Here is a 23,279-nt window from a genome sequence, read left to right on the forward strand (position 1 = left end):
AAGGCCGGTCTGGCTCTGAGGCTCGGTGACCTCACACACTGCCTGGCCGTCCAAGGAAATCAGTGCCTGAGCCAGAGGCCCCATCTCTAAGCTCCCTGGTCTTCTGTCTTGCCATTTGGCTGGGAAGCCTCCTTCCAGCTGCCCCCACCTAGCCCCTACCCTGGGTCCAACTCTGCCCTGGGGTTGCTCACTCTCAGCCCCATCCCATCTCACAATTGGGTGCAGGACCCAGGCCAGGGAGCAGGAAGGACACTATGCAAGGGACCAGGCTGGTCCTGGGGGCAGGGGCCCCAAGGGCAGTAGTCCAAGAGGGCATGGAGGTGGGGGGAGGGCCTGCCTGAGGTCATGGTGGTCTGGTCAGTTCCCCCTCCCACCAGCTGTGGAATGTGAGCCCTGGCCTGGGAGATATTTTGGCTGTACTTGGAGCCCTCCCCGCCCCCTGGAATCAGACCCTGCTCACTCCATGCCATAACAATGACGACCACTTCCAATTGTTTCCTAGCTGGAGGGGGGGGAGGGGAGCACTGTTTGGGAAAGGAGGGGGGAGCCTGGGGGAAATGCTTCTAGTGACAACAGTCCTTTCTAAATCCGGCTGGGGACTGGGTGCAGGTGGGGGTGGGGGCACCCTGCTTCCCCATATATACAGCCCCCGCCTGGCCAGGTCGGCTCCACAGCTCTCTCCTGCGCTCCAGTCTTCTCTCCTTGCTGCTCTCAGGTAGGGGCTGGGAGCTGGCGGCCCTCCTCTGGGATAAGGGGCCCAGGTTTAGGAAGGGGCTGCTCTAGGAAGAGCATGCTGCATTCAGGGCTTCACGCAAAGTGTCAGATCTGGTGACTGAGCACACATGGGCAGGTCCAGACTTGTGTGTACATGCCAGGGGAATGGGGGAGCTCATGTGTTACAGGAGGAGATGTCTGTGTCTGACTGAGCATGTGGGACCAGAGGGTGTGTGTGTGTGTGTGTGTGTGTGTGTGTGTCTGAATGTTTGGTGAGGGACACTATGTGCCTCACTGCCTGAGACACAGAAATATCAACTGGGAGACGAGTTTATGATCAGGCCCGAGGACAAGTAGGAAGGGGCAAGAGGATGGCAGAGAACAATTGTTTAAGAAGTTTGTGCATAAAGGTAGTTCTGTGAGGTTTGCACTGGGTTAACTACCCACATTCACACACACAGAATGGCTTGTGCGCGCAGCTGGGAGTCGAGCCCGTGGGAGTATGTGTGCTCCCTGCAAAAGTTGCTCCCAAGCACGGGAACATGGTGTTTTGTCTTCGTACCCTTGACACTGTCTCTGTGCTGGGCACAGACTGAATGTACAGCTTGCCACATGTCTGTTGTGGAGCACGTTCAGCTGTGCCATGTGTGTGTCTATGAGAAGATGCCCACAGGAGCTCCTCTCTGACAACGTCCACCACAACTGACCACAGAATGGGGACAGGATGGATGAGAACTGGCTCCGGAGTCATGAGACTTGAGTTCAAGTCCTGGCTCCACCACTTACTCGGATGTGTTTTTGGACAAGCAAGCTCATGAACCTAGATTTCCTCCTCTGTAGATTGGGGTGAGGACTGAGGAGGAGGATGGGCATAAAAATGCTCTGTAGGTTGTAAAGCCCCAACCGTGTCACCACTGGTTGTATATCAGATGGCTCAAAAAGGCAAGCTTCACTAGATGGGGGAGGCCAGGGCAGGGCCATCGGCCAGGAGTGAGGAGTGAGGGACTCACTGAGGTGACATCAAGAACCTGGGTGGGAAAAGCGAGAGAGAGAGCGGGACCAGAGAAACCCACCACCACCACCCACCCCTGTTCAGGCCTTCGGGTGGAGGGGTGCTGAAGGGCGGGGCCGGGGTGAGGCAGGGACACAGCCCTGACCAACCTTCCTTCTCTCCAGGCTCTTATCACCTTGAGCCCCTTTCTTCTCGAAGGCACATTCGAGAAGCCAAGGTAAGGAGAGCTGAAGAAGGGGCGGAGGGATCTGGGAAGACACACAACTCTAGTTTCTGCCGTGCCTTAGGGAACATGGCCTGGTGGCCAGGAGTTCTTACCTGTGACTAGTGGAGGAGTCAGGTGGTAAAGAGGTTCAGAGATGTGTGTAGTGTGTATAGCTAGCTTTCTGCTCCCAGAAGCCCAGGGCACTCTGCCCTCCACCAGGAGGGCCCCAGGCTGGACCAAGTTAGCCTCTGCCTCTGCCCTGATAGATTTGCTAGGGCTAGGAGATGAGCTGAAGGAATGAGGGACTCTTGGTGACCCCTCCTGACCCCTGAGCACTGTGCTAGGCTTTGGGGCTCCTGCTGCAGGGGAGGAGAGGGGAGGGGAGGGCAGTCAGCTTCTTCTCCCTCTCTTTACAGCCGCAACCATGGTGGACGCGGAGATGGCCGCGTTTGGGGAGGCCGCCCCTTACCTGCGCAAGTCAGAGAAGGAGCGGCTGGAAGCCCAGACCAGGCCTTTCGACCTCAAGAAGGACGTCTTTGTGCCTGATGACAAAGAGGAGTTCGTCAAGGCCACAATTTTGTCTCGAGAGGGTGGCAAAGTCACCGCTGAGACAGAGCATGGCAAGGTGGGTGGTGGGGCCAGTGTGAGAGGCCACCCTGGATGCCCCCCCATGTCTGGGGTGCCTGGAGGCGGGTGCCACCAGGATGCACCCCACAGAGTTCTGGTTCTCCCTTCCTCTGGGTAGGGATCTACTCTCTTCAAATAGCCCGTCTCATCCCCAACATCCCATCTATCTTCTCTGGGACCCTGGATTCTTTTCTCATGAATATGGTTCTCCTATAACCTGCTTAACTCCCATCCCTGTCCGTGGGCTGTTGCAGACAGTGACCGTGAAGGAGGACCAGGTGTTGCAGCAAAACCCACCCAAGTTCGACAAGATCGAGGACATGGCCATGCTGACCTTCCTGCATGAGCCTGCAGTGCTCTACAACCTCAAGGAGCGCTACGCCTCCTGGATGATCTATGTGAGTGCACCCCCGGACATCCCTCTGAATCTAGTGGCTTCCTGCTCCGTGCATTTCCACCTCCTGGAGCCCAGCATGTCTGTCCCTTGTGCCCAGGCAGTACTTCACTCTGTCCTAATCCTTACATCTTTGTGTGTGCCAAGCTGCTTCAGTCATGTCCGACTCTTTGTGAGCCTATGGGCTGTCGCCCACCAGGGTCCTCTGTCCATGGGATTTCCCAGGCAAGAATACTGGAGTGGGTTGCCATTTCCTTCTCCAGGGGATCTTTCCAACCCAGGGATCAAATTCGTGTCTCCTGCTTGGCAGGTGGATTCTTTACCACTAGCGCCACCTGGGAAGCCCACCTACATCCTTGGTGCAGTTCTAATGACCTGAGGGCTGGGATTGCTCAGATGGACTGCGTTCATACAATTTCCTTTCTCTCCCTCTCCTAAGACCTTTCTCTAACTCCAAAAACTGCCACCCCTCCCACTTCACCACTGGCAACTCACTTCTTTTCCTCCCCTAGACCTACTCGGGCCTCTTCTGCGTCACCATCAACCCCTACAAGTGGCTGCCAGTGTACAATGCCGAGGTGGTGGCTGCCTACCGGGGCAAGAAGAGGAGTGAGGCGCCACCCCACATCTTCTCCATCTCTGACAACGCCTACCAGTACATGCTGACAGGTGACAGGCCCCAAGCAAAAGGTTTCTTGAGGGCCCCTCCTCCAGAGGTGTTCAGGCCTCTGGGAGAGAGGCAGGGAGCTGGGGCAGGTTGGGGAGATGACAAAGCATCCTGTGCAACTCCTAACTTGTCCTCCCCATCTTCTCCCCACAGACAGAGAAAACCAGTCCATCCTGATCACGTGAGTATGGCTCCTTCTTGTTCCCTTCCAATCTCCTTGAGCCCAGCCCCCATCAGGACCCAAGCCCCCACGCACAAACCCCCAGTTCTCTTTCCCTCCACCTTCTGATGCCAGCTCTGATGTCTTCTCTGGCCTTGACCCTGGCCTTCTCCTTGCTCCTCCCCTTCCTTTCTCCTCCTCACTCCCCTCTTATTTTTCCTCTCCTATCTCCTTCACTCATGCCCCTCTAACTCATCACTCATCTATCCATAAGCCTGGGAACACCACGTCTTCTTCCCCTCTTCATTTTCCTTCATTTTTCCTTTCACAAACCCTCCCCATTCTTCCAGCCCCACTCATTCTTTTCCAAAATGGCCTGGGCCCATCTCCTTTGAATGACCTTGCCCAGCAAAGACCATATTGAGCTGTCCTTAGTCGCTCAGTTGTGCACGACTCTTTGCAACCCCAAGGACTGTAGCCCACCAGGCTCTCCTGTCCATGGGATTCTCCAGGCAAGAATACTGGAGTGGGTTGCCAAACCCTCCTCCAGGGGATCTTCCCAACCCAAGGATCGAAACAGTTCTCCCACCTGCCCAAATCCACTTCTTCTAGCACGAACTTCCTGGTTGCTACCCTTGACCCTGTGCATGTCAGAGCACAGCTGTGTGGCTGGGATGCACATTATCTGGTGGCTTCCTGCTGCAGGGCTCCCCCTGCCAAATAAAGCGAGGCAATCTCTCCTGACTCGAGGCTTGTGGTCTCAAACAATGTTTGTTCACTGCCTAATAAGCCCGACTGTCCCAACAGCGGAGAATCCGGGGCAGGGAAGACGGTCAACACCAAGAGAGTCATCCAATACTTTGCGGTCATTGCCGCCATTGGCGACCGCAGCAAAAAGGAGCAGGCCACAGGCAAGGTAGGCCTACTGTCCTCCAAGGGCCTGTACTGCAGAAAGGGAGGAGGAGAAGGAGGAGGCCTCTCACCTGCCATCCTTCTTGATCTCCGCAGGGCACCCTGGAGGACCAGATCATCCAGGCCAACCCTGCCCTGGAGGCCTTTGGCAACGCCAAGACCGTCAGGAACGACAACTCCTCCCGCTTTGTGAGTGGGCCCTGCCTTTGGACTTGGGATTTGGGCTGGTCAAGGGATGTGTCAAACAGGAGCCCTCCCTCAACTCCTCACCACTTTTCTCCATGTCTCCAGGGGAAATTCATTCGAATCCATTTTGGGGCGACCGGAAAGTTGGCGTCTGCAGACATTGAGACCTGTGAGTGTCACAGATCTGCTAGGGCTCATCTTGACCCCGCCCTCACTCTGTCTCCGTCTCAGTCTCTCTCTGTGTCACTGGACGGCTCTGCCCCTCAGGCTCTCTCCATCTCTCCCTGTCTCTGTGTCTCTAGGTCTACATATTCCTCTCCCTTTGAGACTTCCTCTGGTCTTTTTCCATTTCTGTCTCTGCATGTCTGTGTGTCTTTCTCTGGGACCTTCCTCTGCTCCTGGGACTTCGTCTCCATCTCCATCTCTGTTTGTGATCTCTGTGTGTCTCTGGGTGCACCTCTCTCCCTCTCTTGTCTCTCCCTTTCCTTCTGTCCTTTTCTCTACATTTATCATTCCTTTTTCTCTATTTCCTTATACTTAAATCCTAACTTTTTCTTCTTCTCTTTCTTCTCCCCTCCTATTCATAGACCTTCTGGAAAAATCCAGAGTTATTTTCCAGCTGAGAGCAGAGAGAGATTATCACATTTTCTACCAAATCCTGTCCAACAAAAAGCCTGAGCTGCTGGGTGAGTCACAGCTACCAACTGAGACCAACTATCTCCATGGCAACCTGGTCCCCTCCACTTGCAGCTGCTTGTTGACAGGCCCTGGGTTTATCGCACTGCTAGATTCAGTTCTGTGGGATGCGGGACCCCATTAAGCCCTGTCATGTGCTGTTTTGCAGGTCATGTGTCATGGCAGATAGCCCCAGGGAGGGCCAGGGGTGTGTGCCCCCATTCTAATGTCTCTCCCCCGACCCCCCAGACATGCTGCTGATCACCAACAACCCCTATGACTATGCATTCATCTCCCAAGGAGAGACCACTGTGGCCTCAATTGATGACGCTGAAGAGCTCATGGCCACTGATGTAAGTGTGTGAGGACCCAGCTGAGAGGCAAGGGGATTGGTGGTGAGGGGCAAATGGGTCCAGTTCACTGGCCCAGAAATAGAGCTAAGACCCTGGCTGTCTATTGTTCCTTCCTGAGGGCCAGAATGTGCCCTGTGACCTGGGTGTGCTGGGATACAGGTGAGATGAGACAGGGTGAGCCAGTGACTGGTATTTTCAATCAAACCAGAGAGGGTTGAAAGCCATGGACAGAGAAACAGACAAGCCAAAAAACAAAGCATTACTAAGGGAAAGGAGTGGGTGGTGGTCATGCAGCTGCCATGGGGTTAGAGCAGGCTGTTACGTGAAGAACAGGTATTGATACATATGGGAGATCCAGGCATGGATGTAAGGGAAGGGCCTAGAAGAGGGACAGCAGTAGGAAACGTGTGTGGGTCACCCAGAGCAGTTCCAGAGAACAGCCTAACCGCTGATACCCCAGCCAAGGCAGTCCACACCCACCTGGCTCTTATACTTCCCAGCTTAGTTTTGGGGTTCCCCACTGGCGATGGGAATCTCAGCACCCACAGAGATTCAGGAAGTGAGATCTCGCTCAACTGCAGAGGGGTCTCATTTACCTTCCATACTCCCTTTTCTGGGGTCCACCACCACGGGTCCTGCCTACAGAATGCCTTTGATGTGCTGGGCTTCACTGCAGAAGAGAAGAACTCCATGTACAAGCTGACGGGCGCCATCATGCACTTTGGAAACATGAAGTTCAAACTGAAGCAGCGAGAGGAGCAGGCTGAGCCTGACGGCACCGAAGGTGGGAGTCAGGGGTCCAGGGAACAGCTATGGAGCCATGAAGCCTTCGTCTGCGGAGGAGGCATCCCTTTTCCAACTCTGCCATCTGCCCTTTCCTTCCAGAGGCTGACAAGTCAGCCTACCTCATGGGGCTGAACTCAGCCGACCTGCTCAAGGGGCTGTGCCACCCTCGGGTGAAGGTGGGCAACGAGTACGTCACCAAGGGGCAGAATGTCCAGCAGGTGGGTCATCTTCAGACGTTAAATGGCAGAGGGGCTGGCACGGTGCACCTGTGGGAGCTTTGCAATTTACTCTTCCCACCACTCTCTCATGCGGGTTTCTCCCCCACCTTCCAGGTGATGTATGCCACTGGGGCGCTGGCCAAGGCCGTATATGAGAGGATGTTCAACTGGATGGTGACGCGGATCAACACCACCCTGGAGACCAAACAGCCGCGCCAGTACTTCATAGGTGTCCTGGACATCGCCGGCTTCGAGATCTTCGATGTGAGTGGGGAGCCCAGGATGTGGGAGAACGGGAACTCACTGGTTCACACAGGCAGCCACTGCCGGCCAAGCCCCGGGGAAGGCCATGGGCTCCCCAGGGGTGGAGACAGCCACGTGTCTTCAGGGGGCGCTTCCTCCCTGCCCTGACTGGAGAGAGGCCAGCCACACCCATTGCCAGGCTGGACACAGCCCTGGGCTGACCCCTTGGGCCACAGACCCCTGCCCACCTGACCCACTCCTCCCCGTCCCCGCCCTGCAGTTCAACAGCTTTGAGCAGCTCTGCATCAACTTCACCAACGAGAAGCTGCAGCAATTCTTCAACCACCACATGTTCGTGCTGGAGCAGGAGGAGTACAAGAAGGAGGGCATCGAGTGGGAGTTCATTGACTTTGGCATGGACCTGCAGGCCTGCATCGACCTCATTGAGAAGGTGCTACTTCGGCCCCTCTGCCTGAACTCTCCACTCATGCCCCACATGCACGAACGCCCTAGAAGAATGGCCTCCCTGCCCTTCTGGGCATCATAATCTAGCCAACAGAAGAATCCTGAGCACTAGTTTCCGGAGCCTTGTGCTATCCCAGCCACCCAGGACAGGGTGGTCCTGGAGAGCTAAGTTCCAAAGCTTGAGAGTGCACACGCAGAGGATGGGCACTTCAGGGACGGCCTCCCACACCAGTTTAGCGACTGGTTTACCCATCAAGGAGCAGGAAGTCTGAGGGTGGCCTGGGGAACCATAAGAGAGCACTTCTTTTCAACCCCAACATCTCAGGGATCTGGGCGATGGAGTAGGGTGTAAAGCACCTATAGCATCCATGTTCCCAGACTTTCACAAAGGTCCCTTTGAAATCAAAGTGCCACCTCGGGAAGGTTTGAACAGGTGACAGTCAATAGGTAACTGCTCAGAACTGAAGTATCAGCTAATAGCCAAAGGGGCATCTCCATCAACACTAGGGCAGGCAGGGTCCATCTCCATCTGCTTGAAGCAGGCTCAGTGATGCTCTCCCCTAACCCCTCAGCCCATGGGCATCATGTCCATCCTGGAGGAGGAGTGCATGTTCCCCAAGGCCACTGACATGACCTTCAAGGCCAAGCTGTTCGACAACCACTTGGGCAAGTCCAGCAACTTCCAGAAGCCACGCAACATCAAGGGGAGGCCAGAAGCCCACTTCTCCCTGATCCACTATGCCGGCACGGTGGACTACAACATCATAGGCTGGCTGCAGAAAAACAAAGACCCGCTCAACGAGACGGTGGTAGACTTGTACAAGAAGTCCTCCCTCAAGATGCTCAGCAACCTCTTTGCCAACTATGCTGGGTTTGACACACGTAAATGGAGGCTGGGACCCAGGGACCGGGAGCAGGTTTCTACTGTGGTTCTAAGGCAGGTCAAGTGCTAGCCACCCCCCTACTTCCATGTCAGGCTGGGCCCCAGGGTTTACAGACACAGTGAGAGAACTGGGTGGAGAAGTTGGAGCACCCACAGTGAAGACCATGGCCTGCAGACCAATATGGAGAGAGGTTGGGATTCCTTACCCGCTGCCCTGACTCTGCACATGCCCACTCATCTCCTTTACTTGACTCTCTCTTCCACAGCTATTGAGAAGGGCAAAGGCAAGGCCAAGAAAGGCTCATCCTTTCAGACCGTGTCAGCTCTGCACAGGGTGAGTCTGAGATCAGCGCCACCCGAGCTGTGCTTGTCCCCTGCCTGGCTCCGCCCTGACTTCTCCCACTCAGTCTCCTCAGGCCCTTCCTGACCCTCTCCACCCTGTCTTCTCTCCCCTGTATCTGCTGGCCTCGGCTCTTACTCCTTTCTCATCTCCCCTGGCTTCTCTATTCCTTCTGCCTTCCACCCTCTCCTCCTCCATGTCTTCCCCTAGCCCTCCCTCACTCTCCAGCTCTTTGCATTCTCTCTTTCCTTTCCTTCCCCGCTGCTCTTCTCTTTCACTTTCTTAACTTCTCCCTCTTGGGTTTTGGGCCACAGGAGAATCTGAACAAGCTGATGACCAACTTGCGCTCCACACACCCCCACTTCGTGCGGTGCATCATCCCCAATGAGACTAAGTCTCCAGGTGAGCCCAAGAAGCCAGGCCCAGCCCACTGCTGAGATGCACTGCCCCAGGGGCAGGGTCTTTTAGATCACCTCTTGAGCTCCCACCACAGAGATTTCCAGATCACATTCTTCCCCTCCCATTCCCCACAGAGGCTCACACACAGCCTCCCACCCTGGCCCAGCGCTGCCCTCCACTTGGAACGTGTAACTCAGGGTAATGTGTAACTACTTTGATGGACATTCCCTCCTAAGTGCCTTACAGCCCCTGATGAGATATGTAAGGATTGTTTATCCCTTTCTGAATCATAAGGAGATGGAGGAATTCAGGTGTCTGGGTTTGGGTGCCTGGCTCTGTTCTGATCAGTTCAGTGACCTGGGTCAAGTCCCTTAACCTGTCAGGGCTTAGAAAATGGTCTATATTGGCCCTGGCTACCACGAAAATAGGCATAAACCATATAAAATAAGCACTGTGAAAGCCTTTTGGTTACTCTCAAAATTTATGGCAAGAAAAAAAAATACTGACTTGCTAAGGTTACAGGCCAGTTCATGACAGAGCCAAGATCAGAACCCAGAACCCTCAGCTCTTTCTTAGCCCCATGCTCTCCCCAAACACTCCTCTCCCTTCCCTCCTGCTGCAGGGGTGATAGACAACCCCCTGGTCATGCACCAGCTGCGCTGCAACGGCGTGCTGGAGGGCATCCGCATCTGCAGGAAGGGCTTCCCCAACCGCATCCTCTACGGGGACTTCCGGCAGAGGTGGGTACCAGGCACTGCAGAGCTCAGGGAACAGGGGGAGCCTGGGCAGCCTTGGTGGGAAGCAGAAACTGTGAGTGGCCTTGGATTCTGTGGGCAGAGCTGATCACTGCAGAACATAGGTGACACGGGGCACCTCCCTCCCAGGTATCGAATCCTGAACCCAGCGGCCATCCCCGAGGGTCAGTTCATTGACAGCAGGAAAGGGGCAGAGAAGTTGCTGAGCTCCCTGGACATTGACCACAACCAGTACAAGTTTGGCCACACCAAGGTAAAGAAAAGGAGGAAACAAACTGACTACAAGAAGACCTCTCTTGTCCTTTTCCTTTATGGCTCCTTTCCTTTTACCAACCATTTCACAAGCATTACTGAACCACGTGCTAGCCCTCCCCATGGACCAGACAGCCCTGCTCCCCCATTCTAGCTCCAGTTGCCACTGACCTCCTTCCTCCAGTTCTTTCCTGCCTTGTCACCCTCCCTAAGATAAGTCCCTCTTCATCCCCTTCCTGCCTGTCCCAGTCATGTCCACACACAACTTCCTTGCAGGTGTTCTTCAAGGCGGGCTTGCTGGGGCTGCTGGAGGAGATGCGAGATGAAAGGCTGAGCCGCATCATCACCCGCATCCAGGCTCAGTCCCGAGGTGTGCTCTCCAGAATGGAGTTCAAGAAGCTGCTGGAACGCAGGTGAGAGATGTTACAGGGAGGGTCTCAGGCCTCTAAGGCCCGGGCTGGCTCAGAGCAGTGGAAGGAGAAAGAGTGCCCCAGGCCTTCAAGTGACAAAGGGCCACAACACAGCTACAAACACCGTGGTGGGCAAGGGGGTGGGGGGTGGGGGTGCCTCGCTGTAACAGTGCAGGATGGATGGAGGAGCCAGGGCCTCTGGGCAGGAAGGAGGGAAGGGGCTCTCTCACCAACCTTCTCGCTCGGCCCCTGCAGAGACTCTCTGCTGATTATCCAGTGGAATATTCGGGCCTTCATGAGTGTCAAGAACTGGCCTTGGATGAAGCTCTTCTTCAAGATCAAACCACTGCTGAAGAGCGCAGAGACAGAGAAGGAAATAGCCCTCATGAAGGAGGAGTTTGGGCGCCTCAAAGAGGCGCTGGAGAAGTCAGAGGCTCGGCGCAAGGAGCTAGAGGAGAAGATGGTGTCCCTGCTGCAGGAGAAGAATGACCTGCAGCTCCAAGTGCAGGCGGTGAGACCCCCAGGCCTCTGCCCACATCTCCCACACACCCTGCACCTCCCTACCTGGGGGCTCACCATCCTGTGCCCTCATAGGGAATCATACTTTTCGAATCAACACTTCCAAAGGCCTCCAAAGAGGTCTCTAGAGAAAGAAAGGGAAGGGGAGAAAGGATTAACTTAAAAGCACAGGTTTTCCATCAGGATTTAATGTGGATCCATAGCTTAATAATTTTGTGACTTTGGGCAAATGATGTGTTATCTCTGGGTCTCCATGTCCTCATCTCTAGACAGGGAATAAAGTTGCCCATCTCACCAGGCTGTAAATACGTAAAGTGCTGGCATCAACAAATATAGTTCCTTCCCCTTTGATGGAGGAGACCAGAGGAAGAGGGCCAGATAAAGAGACTTCTGGTTCTCTTCCTCTCTGCTCTCATTCCCCAGTGCTCCCATCACATGGCCCTAAAACTCCTCTCCCCATCCTTCTAAGGTTCTTCTCAGCCGGGGAGATCCTGGGGTTGCCCTCTTACAGTGAAGGTGGGGCCTGTCCCTCCATGCTTTTGCTAGGACAAGGACCCCACCCACCAAATAGCTTCCCCTCTGCACCTTGCCCTCAGGAACAAGACAACCTGGCTGATGCAGAAGAACGCTGTGACCAGCTGATCAAGAACAAGATCCAGCTGGAGGCGAAGGTGAAGGAGATGACCGAGAGGTTGGAGGACGAGGAGGAGATGAACGCTGAGCTCACTGCCAAGAAGCGCAAGCTGGAAGATGAATGCTCTGAGCTCAAGAGGGACATTGATGACCTGGAGCTGACACTGGCCAAGGTGGAGAAGGAGAAGCACGCAACAGAGAACAAGGTAAGGGCAGCTCCCTTTTAATCCAGACCAAGTCTCCTCAGGATTCCCAGACCTGAGTGTGGACCTGACCCTTGGCTTTGGAGGTCTCCATAGATGTCTCCAGTGATGGAGATGGTGATGTTTGACCCTAAAGGGGATGGGTTTCTTGGTCAACAGGTGAAGAACCTGACAGAGGAGATGGCTGGGCTGGATGAGATCATTGCTAAGCTGACCAAGGAGAAGAAAGCTCTGCAAGAGGCCCACCAGCAAGCCCTGGATGACCTTCAGGCTGAGGAGGACAAGGTCAACACCCTGACCAAGGCCAAGGTCAAGCTGGAACAGCATGTGGACGATGTAAGTAGACTATCACAAGGGCCTAGATGTACCAGGTCCATCAGTGTCTGTGTGTGCATGTGTGTGTGTTTGGGGGTGTGGGGTTAGAGAGTGCTCCCTTTCCTGATATCTTTTAGAAGGGAACTGGGGAATAGACAAGGGGGGGGTGATCAATTCTGAGTTATGTATCTCATCTTGCTGATGTGATGAACAGTAGAGATGGGCTTCCTTATTTCACTTTAGGTTCAAGCCTATATGTCTCTGTTCAACCACAGAATTTAGAGGGTTATCTCATAAGAACATGATAAGTTTCCTTGGGAATTTTGTAAAGATCCTCAAGGAGGATCTTTGGATTTCTAATGTTTTAGCCAGGGTCTGGTCCTCAGTGATCACTGTTCCCACAGGTAGTCCTTCAAGTATATCTCTACTGAATCATTCTTTATTGCTCTGTGTTATCATTATTGAAGTATTGGTCCCAGCCATAGACTGGAAGCTGTCTTTAGGTGGAACTTGGTTTTATTCAATTTTGCATCTACAGTGTCTAGGATGGGGCTTGGAACCCAGTAGGTGCTTACAGGATGCAGATTAAATGAAAGTAGCTTTGGGATTTTACCCTATAGTCATTCATTCAGTAATTTATCATAGTTACTGAGCATCCCTCCATGCTAGGCGCTCTCACAGTCCCCTGGCCACATTTGGCCAATTCTGAGGAAATATTCCCAAGTCTTGACACCTCTGAGGATCCCTCAACCCCAGAAAGAATGAGCTCCCAAATTATCAAGTCAGGATACTTGGCCTAATAGGTCACACTGGTCCTTCTCTTCATCAGCTGGAGGGATCCCTGGAGCAGGAGAAGAAGGTGAGAATGGACCTGGAGCGAGCCAAGCGGAAGCTGGAGGGTGACCTGAAGCTGACCCAGGAGAGCATCATGGACCTGGAGAACGACAAGCAGCAGCTGGATGAGCGGCTCAAAAAGTAGCGTGTTCCCTGCCCCATCACTCATCCTCCTCCCCCACCTAGCAGCCTGTTCCACTCATGGAAGTACTAGCTGACTCAACAGATCCATCCTTAGAGGCAACAGCCTCATGCAGCCTCCATACGGGGGTGCAAAACTGTGGGCAGAGCCTCCAGGAAGAGAGCTTTCCTCCCCTTGACACACACATCAGGGCCCAGCAGGCCTCCCTGGCAAAAGTCTAACCCAAATCCCTCCAGCCCTCTCTTCCTGCTGGGCACTCACCCCTTTTATACACAAGTCTCTTTGGAGACCAGTTGCATAACACAGAGGAATGTTCCACACAAAAGCCTCTCAGGAAAGTCCTTTCAGGTCCTTCACAGAGAGCCCAGAGGACCGCAGAGAAACGTGGTCAGCCACGATGTGTGAGCAGTGTAGAGTCTGGCTACTTCTTTGTTCAGTGATCTTGTGGTTCCAATTCTTATTGCAAGACCTTCCAAAATGTGTAGATCCACATTTCACACCTGGCAAAGATTGAGTCTGCTGCACATATTCATTCAGATAATCAAAGATCTTCTGTTGCTTTAGGGTTAGGACTCCGAAAGGCTCTGAGACTCATCCTGATCAACAGCCTCCCCAGAAAGTCTTCACACTTCCCTAGGCACAGTACTTATAGAATGAATGAATATATGATCCCACCGATCCTCAAACGACCGTTTAAGAATGGTACTTTAACCCCACTTACCAAAGAGGAAAGGAAGGCTCAGAAAGGTTACCAAATTGCCCAAAGTAACAGAGACAGAATTAAAGACCATCAGAGCTAAAAGGTGCCTTTGAGTCGATCTAGTCCAATGCCATCATTTTACAGACCAAAGAAGGGAGCATCTCGGAGCCTAGGTCCTGTCATTTCACCTACAGTGCTCTTCCTGTTGTACTTCCTATTGAACTTCAATCCTCCAGCAGGTGTTACACTTTCAAAGACCCTACAACAGCCCTGGAAGCTGTTTTTTTTTCCCCATGAAATCCTGCTCCTCATTTGTTTCATTACCGTCTCCAACCACTGGCAGCCCCTCCTTGAGCCCGATCAGCCTTTCTTGCCTCACGGTCCCTTCTTCCTCCCAGGAAGGACTTTGAACTGAACGCCCTCAATGCGAGGATTGAAGATGAGCAGGCCCTGGGCAGTCAGCTGCAGAAGAAGCTCAAAGAGCTCCAGGTAAGGCCCCTGGGCTGGTCCTTAGCCTCCCGACCCTCCTCCAGGCCGTTCTCACCCAGCATCACAGGCACTGGCCCTGTGTCTGTGAAGGGAGATGCTGGCTATCACAGATCCCTGTGGAGCACTTCCAGGAGGGCCAGCTGATCCAAGGATGACATAGGAAGAGGTCTGGAAACACTCACCAGTCTGGGGACAGAAATCCCAGCTTCCTAGGTCAGCTGTGGTTTAGCTGCTGACCGTGGGAAGTGCACTGCCAATCTGTGGATCTATATATCCTCCTCTGTTCCCCATGGCTTTTCAGGCCTCTTCAGCCCAGCTGGGCTGTGACTTCAGGTCTTACCTCTAGAGTGGACAGTGTGTTGGGTCTTTAGTTGTCCGGTCAGACGAACCTGTCTCTCTCATTCCAACTTCAATTATTTTTGCCACAAAACTGCCTAAACTATCCCTGGAACACTGGTCCCTTTGTCCTTCTTCAAGAGCAACGTTCAACCACTTTCCTTCCCATAAAGAGAATGTAGCATGTTTTGGCCCAAAGGCAGGCTAACTCAACTATCCAAACCATCTCACAGAGGTGATCCTTTTATTTCTACTTGTCCCCTGGTGGGACTAAGCTGACAAGCCAGGAGCCTTCTAGAGCCCTGGGAGGGGGGCTCCAATGGAGGGGCCAAGGGGCTGGGTCTGAGCCCGCCGTGTCCCGCCCAGGCACGCATCGAGGAGCTGGAGGAGGAGCTGGAGGCCGAGCGCACCGCCCGGGCCAAGGTGGAGAAGCTGCGCTCAGACCTGTCCCGGGAGCTGGAGGAGATCAGTGAGCGGCTGGAGGAGGCTGGCGGGGCCACATCCGTGCAGATCGAGATGAACAAGAAGCGCGAGGCTGAGTTCCAGAAGATGAGGCGGGACCTGGAGGAGGCCACGCTGCAGCACGAGGCCACGGCGGCCGCCCTGCGCAAGAAGCACGCTGACAGTGTGGCCGAGCTGGGCGAGCAGATCGACAACCTGCAGCGCGTGAAGCAGAAGCTGGAGAAGGAGAAGAGCGAGTTCAAGCTGGAGCTGGACGACGTCACGTCCAACATGGAGCAGATCATCAAGGCCAAGGTGGGCCTGGCTCTCCTCTCCTCTCCTCCAATTCCTTCCACACGCCTCTGCTTTCTGTTCACATCTCTTCTCTTTGTCTTGTTAGTTTCCTGCTTCCCTCTTCTACCCTGTTCTTGGACCCTTCCTCTATGCCTTCCTCTTTCCCTGCTCCTTTAATTTCACTGCTCACACCCCATCAGCCCCCTGCATACACCGTAAAACTCTTCTTCCTATCTCAGGCTAACCTGGAGAAAATGTGCCGGACCCTAGAGGACCAGATGAATGAGCACCGAAGCAAGGCTGAGGAGACCCAGCGTTCTGTCAACGACCTCACAAGCCAGCGGGCCAAGCTGCAGACTGAGAATGGTGAGCCCTACCCTTGTCTTCTGAGTTCCTGAACCAATCCAGGCTTGGGTATGCACACATCTCTCCAGAGAATGGGACCTGAGGGTTAGGGGAAGGGTGGGGGAGAGAGGAGTGACGTGTGCTTGAGAGTTGAGTGTGCTTCGGTGCCTGTCCAGGTGAGCTGTCCCGGCAGCTGGATGAGAAGGAGGCGCTGATCTCCCAGCTGACCCGAGGCAAGCTCACCTACACCCAGCAGCTGGAGGACCTCAAGAGGCAGCTGGAAGAGGAGGTTAAGGTGAGGCCAAGAGTCAGGCCACTTGTCCAGCATACTGGCTGGCCTTGCATCCACGTCACTTCTTTCCCAAGAATGAGGCTTGCCATCTACCCAGTATTTCCCCATTTTCCAAAAAGAAAATGCCCAGACCCTACCATGTGCACGTGTATGTGTGTGCACACTCAGTCAAGTCCAATCTTTGCAAAACCATGGACTGTAGCCCGCCAGGCTCCTCTGTCCATTGGGTTTTTCAGGCAAGAATACTGGAGTAGGTTGCCATTCCCTCCTCTAGGGTATCTTCCAGACCCAGTAATCGAACTTGTGTCTCCAGCATTAGCAGGCAGATTCTTTAGTACTGAGCCCCCTGGGAATCCCAGGCCCTACCATATGCCTCCTAATTCTACCTCCCATTCAGAGGCCCTCTGCCTTTCTGCAGCCATCTCTGGAGGACATGGAGTAAGAGGTGGGGTGGGGGGAATTCGGTGAAGAGAGTAAATAAACTAGAGAGGTGTGATGGCCTCGGCTGGGCATAGATATGGGATGCAGGAACTATGCAAGTGGTCCTGGGATTTGCAGGGCAATCTGAAAACTGGAGAAAGAAACAGTTCAGTTCAGTTCAGTTGCTCAGTCGTGTCCGACTCTTTGCAACCCCATGAATCGCAGCACGCCAGGCTTCCCTGTCCATCACCAACTCCCGGAGTTTACCCAAACCCATGTCCATCGAGTTGGTGATGCCATCCAACCATCTCATCCTCTGTCGTCCCCTTCTCCTCCTACCTCCAATCCTTCCCAGCATTAGGGTCTTTTCCAAAGAGTCAACTCTTCGCAACTGGATCCTATTTCGAGCACTTTGCTGAGCTCATGAAAAAGGGGAAAGAATATGAATTTTTTAAAAGGTCAAGGCTCAAATCCTAATCTGCCTTTTAAGAGCTTGGTGATCTTGGGGATATTGTCTAATATCTCTGAGCCTCCATCTCCTCCACTGTAAAATGGGAGTGAGGATGATAAAGCCCGCTGCGTGAGGAGCATGAAGGGGATGGGCACAAAGCATTTTGTAAACAATGCAGCACTGTATGGACTTTCTTTGTTAACAGTACTTAGTAAACTGTTCCAGGTCCACTAGGGATTTAGAAACAGGTGAGACTGTGGGAGGATGTTGAAATTACAGTGAGGAGACAAGCAGTCCATCACAGGGTAAGCTGAGTCCACCTCTCGGTGCCACCCCTCCCAGGCAAAGAACGCCCTGGCCCACGCACTACAGTCAGCCCGGCACGACTGTGACCTGCTGCGGGAGCAGTACGAGGAAGAGACAGAAGCCAAGGCCGAGCTGCAGCGTGTCCTGTCCAAGGCCAACTCGGAGGTGGCCCAGTGGAGGACCAAGTATGAGACAGACGCCATCCAGAGGACGGAGGAGCTGGAGGAGGCCAAGTGAGTCCCGGGCGGCCTGCCTCTGGCAGGGGGCCCTGTGTCAGCAGGCCACAGCCCAGCCCACTGCTCACTGGGGCCAGCTGCGGGGATGGATGCTTAGCTAGGTTTTGACAACGCAGAGGACCCTGCCCTGGCCCCACTTCCTTCTCCTCTCAGGGAAGCTTTTTGCTCGCGTTATGTTTCTCATCCGAATATAAGACGAACAAAAGGTTTGTCTGAGGGCAGAGTGCTCCCACCTGGGGCAGGGTGCCATGGCAGGTGAGAAGGGGGTGCTGGAACTGCATGTGTCCTCCAAGTCTGTAAGCCTGGAGGCTGGCCCAGGGTGGGAAGGATGCCTCGCAGAACGCCCCCTGGATGCTGGGGGTCTTCACACCCTGCCCCCCAGACTCTCCAACTGTCTTGTTTTCTGCCCCTGGGCCTGTCCTCAGGCTTCTCCAACAACACTTCTGAGTTTTCAAAGACTTTTCCACAAGACTCACCGTGTTTCCCCTTGTCCAAATCCACACCCTCCATCCTCCCCACCCTCTCCCACCACTACTCCCCCGCCCTCACCAACACGGGCAGGAAGAAGCTGGCCCAGCGGCTGCAGGACGCCGAGGAGGCCGTCGAGGCCGTCAACGCCAAGTGCTCCTCGCTGGAGAAGACCAAACACCGTCTGCAGAACGAGATCGAGGACCTGATGGTGGACGTGGAGCGCTCCAACGCGGCCGCCGCCGCCCTGGACAAGAAGCAGAGGAACTTTGACAAGGTGGGCCCGGGCTGGGGGCCGCAGCCAGGGGGCAGAGCAGGTGGGCAGGCTGGAGTCAGGAACATTCTCCCAGGAGGCAGAGGCTAGGGGAGGCTGGGCCTAGGAGGGGGACTTGGGTCCCGGAGGTGGGGCTGGGGCTGCCCCGTGAGCCGCTTCCCTCCGTTGGGTCCCCGCAGATCCTGGCCGAGTGGAAGCAGAAGTACGAGGAGTCACAGTCGGAGCTGGAGTCCTCGCAGAAGGAGGCGCGCTCCCTCAGCACCGAGCTCTTCAAGCTCAAGAACGCCTACGAGGAGTCCCTGGAGCATCTGGAGACCTTCAAGCGCGAGAACAAGAACCTGCAGGGTGCGGGCGCAGGCCGGGAGGGGCGGGGCAGGGAGGGTCCACACGTGGGGCCGCCCCGCGGCTCCTCGAGGCCTTCCCCCATTGGAGCAGGCGGCCTCCGACTGAGCTGCCCGCCCCTCCCACAGAGGAGATCTCCGATCTGACTGAGCAGCTGGGCTCCAGTGGCAAGACCATCCACGAGCTGGAGAAGGTCCGCAAGCAGCTGGAGGCTGAGAAGCTGGAGCTGCAGTCGGCCCTGGAGGAGGCCGAGGTGGGCACACAGGAGTGGAAGAGGTGCAGGGGGTGGGAGAAGAAGCTGAGGCTAGGCTATGGTCCCTGTTCTCATCTCCCCTTTCTTTTGTTCACCAGTCCATCCTCAGAGCCTAGAACAGTGCCTGACATTTAGTAGGCACTCAACAAATATTGTGGAATGAAGGAACGAACCGGTCACTCACTTCCTTTCACACAGACATTTTACCTATTACATCTTAGACAAGATTTCCTGTTTTACTCCCCCTCTTTTCACCTCTGCCTCCCTCTTTGAGCTTTTACATTCTGTGCCTGATTGCCTCTGTTTCCTTGGCAACACCACTCTCTTCATTTTCCTCTTTGTCTTTATAGCTCACTCTCCTCTGTGAGAGCCTGAATCACCTTCTCTTAGGCCTTTTTTTTCCTTTCAAATTCTCTTTTCTTCTTCCTCCTCCTGCTTCTTTGACTGAACTACTTACACCACTCAAGCTCACTTTGTATCCACGATTCATGGACAGCCCCCTGGCCCCATCCTGTGCCCTGACTGCCTCAGACCTTCTCTTTCCAACCCCCTCCAGGCCTCCCTGGAACATGAGGAGGGCAAGATCCTCCGGGCCCAGCTGGAGTTCAACCAGATCAAGGCAGAGATGGAGCGGAAGCTGGCAGAGAAGGATGAGGAGATGGAGCAGGCCAAGCGCAACCACCTGCGGGTGGTGGACTCGCTGCAGACCTCCCTGGATGCGGAGACACGCAGCCGCAATGAGGCCCTGCGGGTGAAGAAGAAGATGGAGGGCGACCTCAACGAGATGGAAATCCAGCTCAGCCATGCCAACCGCTTGGCTGCCGAGGCCCAGAAGCAAGTCAAGAGCCTCCAGAGCTTGCTGAAGGTACACGGTGACTCTTGGAAGCAGGAAGTCACCTCATCCGGAGAGGGGCAGTGGCATCCCATCATCACAGAACCATGTCCCTCCTGCCCCTGGGCCATCATTGACCCCTCCCACAGGCCCTGCCTGAGCCACCGCTACAGGCTCCCCACAGCATCCAGTTCAGCTAACAGCCTTCTGATGGGTTGAGCCCAGCTCCCTCTCTCATGCCCACTCTCCTGATGCACAGGACACCCAGATCCAGCTGGACGACGCGGTCCGTGCCAACGACGACCTGAAGGAGAACATTGCCATTGTGGAACGGCGTAACAACCTGCTGCAGGCCGAGCTGGAGGAGCTGCGGGCTGTGGTGGAACAGACGGAGCGGTCGCGGAAGCTGGCGGAACAGGAGCTGATAGAGACCAGTGAGCGGGTGCAGCTGCTGCACTCCCAGGTGAGCAGTGCCCTTGGGCAGTCCCAGAAGGGAGCACAGGCAGGACTCCGCAGGCGATTTTCAGGAGACATGTGTGGATGCTCAGTGCTGTTTTTCCTGCTCTGTCCACCTCAACCCTCAGAACACCAGCCTCATCAACCAGAAGAAGAAGATGGAAGCAGACCTGTCCCAGCTTCAGACTGAAGTGGAGGAGGCGGTGCAGGAGTGCAGGAACGCCGAGGAGAAGGCCAAGAAGGCCATCACGGATGTGAGTCCCACTGCCTGGTCTGCCTACTCCAAGCCAGGGTTTTCTTGGACTGGAAGACTTAGAACGAGTATCACTTCTCTCCCGTGCGCAGGCCGCCATGATGGCGGAGGAGCTGAAGAAGGAGCAGGACACCAGTGCGCACCTGGAGCGCATGAAGAAGAATATGGAGCAGACCATCAAGGACCTGCAGCACCGGCTGGACGAGGCGGAGCAGATCGCGCTCAAGGGCGGCAAGAAGCAGCTGCAGAAGCTGGAGGCCCGGGTGCGGGAGCTGGAGAACGAGCTGGAGGCTGAGCAGAAGCGCAATGCGGAGTCGGTCAAGGGCATGAGGAAGAGCGAGCGGCGCATCAAGGAGCTCACCTACCAGGTGCGGGCCCAGCAGCTGCTCCCGGACCAGGCCCTCTGCATCATGGCCTGAAGCCAGGGTGACAACCACCCCAGAGGGATGAAGTGTTCTCTCTTAGCCTGTTAGAGGGCAAAGAGCTGGAGTACAGCCTATGGCTACCCTATTTCTACTCTGCCCAGCCCTGTTCTACCCTGAGTGCCCCTGGCTCAGGGGGCAGTCTCGGAGCCTTCTGGCCTTCAAGCTCCCCATCAACATTCACCATCAACCTGTCCCTTCAGGACACATCCGGAGCTCCAGCGGAGCTCACCCAGCACAGGTGACCAAAAAGCAAATATGTAGCCAAATCTTAGCCTGGCATCATCACCACCAAAATACACCAAAACCATTGGAATGAATCTCAGAACTTTTCAGTTACTCAGGGAAGCATAGAGTTTAGCTTTCACAGTGTTTTCCAGAATTAGACTATCAATTAGATTTTGTTTCCATTCCAGTCCAGAAAGTTGCCATCCCTCTATGCATACTTGTCCTTAACCTAGATCAAGTCTATGTCATTTCCCAGCAGTCCAGGAAATCCCATCAGGCCTGCAGTCCCAGAGTTCCTGCCAGCACATGCTGGGTTTATCCTCCGTGGGGCCCCAGGACTCCCCAGGGCCCACTTCGAGAATAAGGCCCATGCACAATTTTGTGTGCAATTTCAGGAGGCCCACCAGCTCCCTAGACTCTTTCCTGGCACATACTATTAAAAGTATGCATATGTTTTTTGGTAAGAAATTGTAAGGAGAATTCAAGTGTTTGGTGAGGATCAGAAAGTTGAATTGGGTCAGGATACTACCTTCAGGGTAAAGCCAATGAGTGTGGGAGGGGCCATATTGCTTCCTATGACCATGCCATACTCACTGCTGCCCACCCCCTTCCCCACGACCCCCAGACAGAGGAAGACAGGAAGAACCTGCTGCGGCTGCAGGACCTGGTGGACAAGCTGCAGCTGAAGGTCAAGGCCTACAAGCGCCAGGCTGAAGAGGCGGTGAGTGACCCTGCTGGGGCCCAGGCCTGGAGGAGGGGACCAGGCAGTCTCATAACCCCTGGCTTCTCACCTCATCGTCCCATCCCCCTGAACCCCCACAGGAGGAACAGGCCAACACCAACCTGTCCAAGTTCCGCAAGGTGCAGCATGAGCTGGACGAGGCGGAGGAACGGGCAGACATTGCTGAGTCCCAGGTCAACAAGCTGCGGGCCAAGAGCCGCGACATCGGTACCAAGGTGGGTCCCCCCCACGGCAGCAACCCCCCAGCTCCTTAGACATAGCCCCTCACACCAGGATTCCTCCCCTTCACTTACTCCTGCAGCCAAACCCCACAGCCCCAGAGGCAAGGTAGCTCAGTCCGTCATGATTTCTAAGGTTCTTCCCGCTCTCACTTTCAATGATTTTGTGATTCCCAGCCCTACGGTAGCCAGCAGAAACCCTAATTGACATACATTCAGTGTGTCCCAACTTCCCCCAACTGCTATTTTCACTTCTCTTCCACCTGGTTTAGGCCTTCAGTCTTGTAACTCCCACCTAAGATGTACTTCCCAGAGGACCCCTTGTCCTTGTCGAGGCAGCGTCCCTCCGTCTGACCCCAGGGCCCTTCCCTCCAGAGCCCTCCCCTCCACACAGACCTCTAGGACCCATCTCCCACCACCTCGGGGCCTCCCTCAGGACACACAGTGGTACTCCCCACCTCTGTGCCCATCTCTGCTTTGCTGCCTGTGCCCATCCCTGCCCAACACCCACCTCTCCGAAGCTAGTGTGGATTGTGTTTCCTTCCCAAAGGGCTTGAATGAGGAGTAGCCGTGCCATATCTTCTTGGTCTGCCCTATCCTGAGGGTGCAACGAAGCTCCCAGTCCCGGAGCCTGGAGAGCTGCCCCTTTGGAAGAAGCAGAATAAAGCAATTTTCCTTGAAGTGAGATCCTGCCTCTAGACTCTTCTTCACAGCCTGCCAGCCACAGAAACACGAGGACATGACCATGGGACGGGGAGGGGGCTCTCCAGGGGAGGAGGCCAGACCCAGGAGGCCTCCCTGGGGAGCCTAGGAGGCTCTGAGCATCCTTGATGCAGCACTGCCATGTTCTCCCATCACCTCCTCCTCAGCAGATGACACCTCTCCTGTCAGCCTTCTCCCTGGCCCAGAGACCCTGGGGGTTAAAGGAGATTTAGAGAAGCCCTTACAGCTCTCCTAGAGCATGTGAGCCCATCTGTGTTGACCTACGCCCTGATCTGATCAACACTGCCCCTCACTGCTGACAATACCCAGGCTGGGCCATGGGGAGGAGGTTTAGTGTGTGAGGGTGCCCTCCAAGGCATGACCCACTTAGAGTAATGACCCCCCAGTCCCCATCCGAGGTAAGTGTCTGAGAGGGCACAGGACTGGCATCCATAGCTCCTTCCCCTTCCAGACACA

General features: G+C 54.9%; 1 protein-coding gene across 29 annotated transcripts; it reads left to right on the plus strand.

The window, feature by feature from the left end:
• Positions 1-664: 664 nt before the first annotated feature.
• LOC145512572 (myosin-7) lies at positions 665-22,785 on the plus strand. Of its 29 annotated transcripts, none has more exons than XR_014058622.1 (40): positions 665-715; positions 1,891-1,943; positions 2,348-2,556; positions 2,813-2,956; positions 3,465-3,621; positions 3,773-3,800; positions 4,587-4,695; positions 4,788-4,880; positions 4,983-5,046; positions 5,465-5,563; positions 5,802-5,905; positions 6,551-6,689; positions 6,791-6,909; positions 7,024-7,173; positions 7,433-7,603; positions 8,190-8,499; positions 8,767-8,834; positions 9,155-9,242; positions 9,862-9,979; positions 10,124-10,292; positions 10,496-10,659; positions 10,912-11,167; positions 11,772-12,014; positions 12,171-12,347; positions 13,156-13,301; positions 14,401-14,491; positions 15,194-15,583; positions 15,802-15,928; positions 16,084-16,202; positions 17,413-17,609; positions 18,174-18,357; positions 18,534-18,699; positions 18,825-18,949; positions 19,506-19,814; positions 20,041-20,244; positions 20,366-20,491; positions 20,583-20,858; positions 21,766-21,865; positions 21,963-22,097; positions 22,651-22,785. XR_014058622.1 is itself a non-coding variant. In XM_081506501.1 (40 exons), the coding sequence occupies exons 3-40, from the start codon at positions 2,356-2,358 to the stop codon at positions 22,666-22,668; spliced, it is 5,880 nt and encodes a 1,959-aa protein (XP_081362627.1). In that variant the 5' UTR covers positions 665-715; positions 1,891-1,943; positions 2,348-2,355; the 3' UTR covers positions 22,669-22,785. The 29 variants fall into 29 exon arrangements, 20 of the variants coding, with proteins under 20 accessions (XP_081362627.1, XP_081362625.1, XP_081362628.1 ...); XR_014058626.1 differs by having other exon boundaries at positions 10,124-10,247; positions 10,523-10,659; positions 18,825-18,981; positions 19,446-19,814; positions 21,766-21,861; XR_014058628.1 differs by having other exon boundaries at positions 10,124-10,247; positions 10,523-10,659; positions 18,825-18,972; positions 19,446-19,814; positions 21,766-21,861.
• Positions 22,786-23,279: the final 494 nt, after the last annotated feature.

This window comes from Giraffa tippelskirchi, chromosome 7 (genome assembly GCF_054371585.1).
Source record: "Giraffa tippelskirchi isolate mGirTip1 chromosome 7, T2T-mGirTip1v1.2.pri, whole genome shotgun sequence".
Classification (NCBI taxonomy): domain Eukaryota; kingdom Metazoa; phylum Chordata; class Mammalia; order Artiodactyla; family Giraffidae; genus Giraffa; species Giraffa tippelskirchi.

Coding starts and splice junctions, on each gene's coding strand:
- LOC145512572 (XM_081506498.1), top strand. CDS start 2,356: ATGGTGGACGCGGAGATGGCCGCGTTTGGGGAGGCCGCCCCTTACCTG. Junction 7,604..8,189: donor GCATCGACCTCATTGAGAAG/GTGCTACTTCGG, acceptor CTAACCCCTCAG/CCCATGGGCATCATGTCCAT. Junction 15,584..15,801: donor AGCAGATCATCAAGGCCAAG/GTGGGCCTGGCT, acceptor TTCCTATCTCAG/GCTAACCTGGAGAAAATGTG.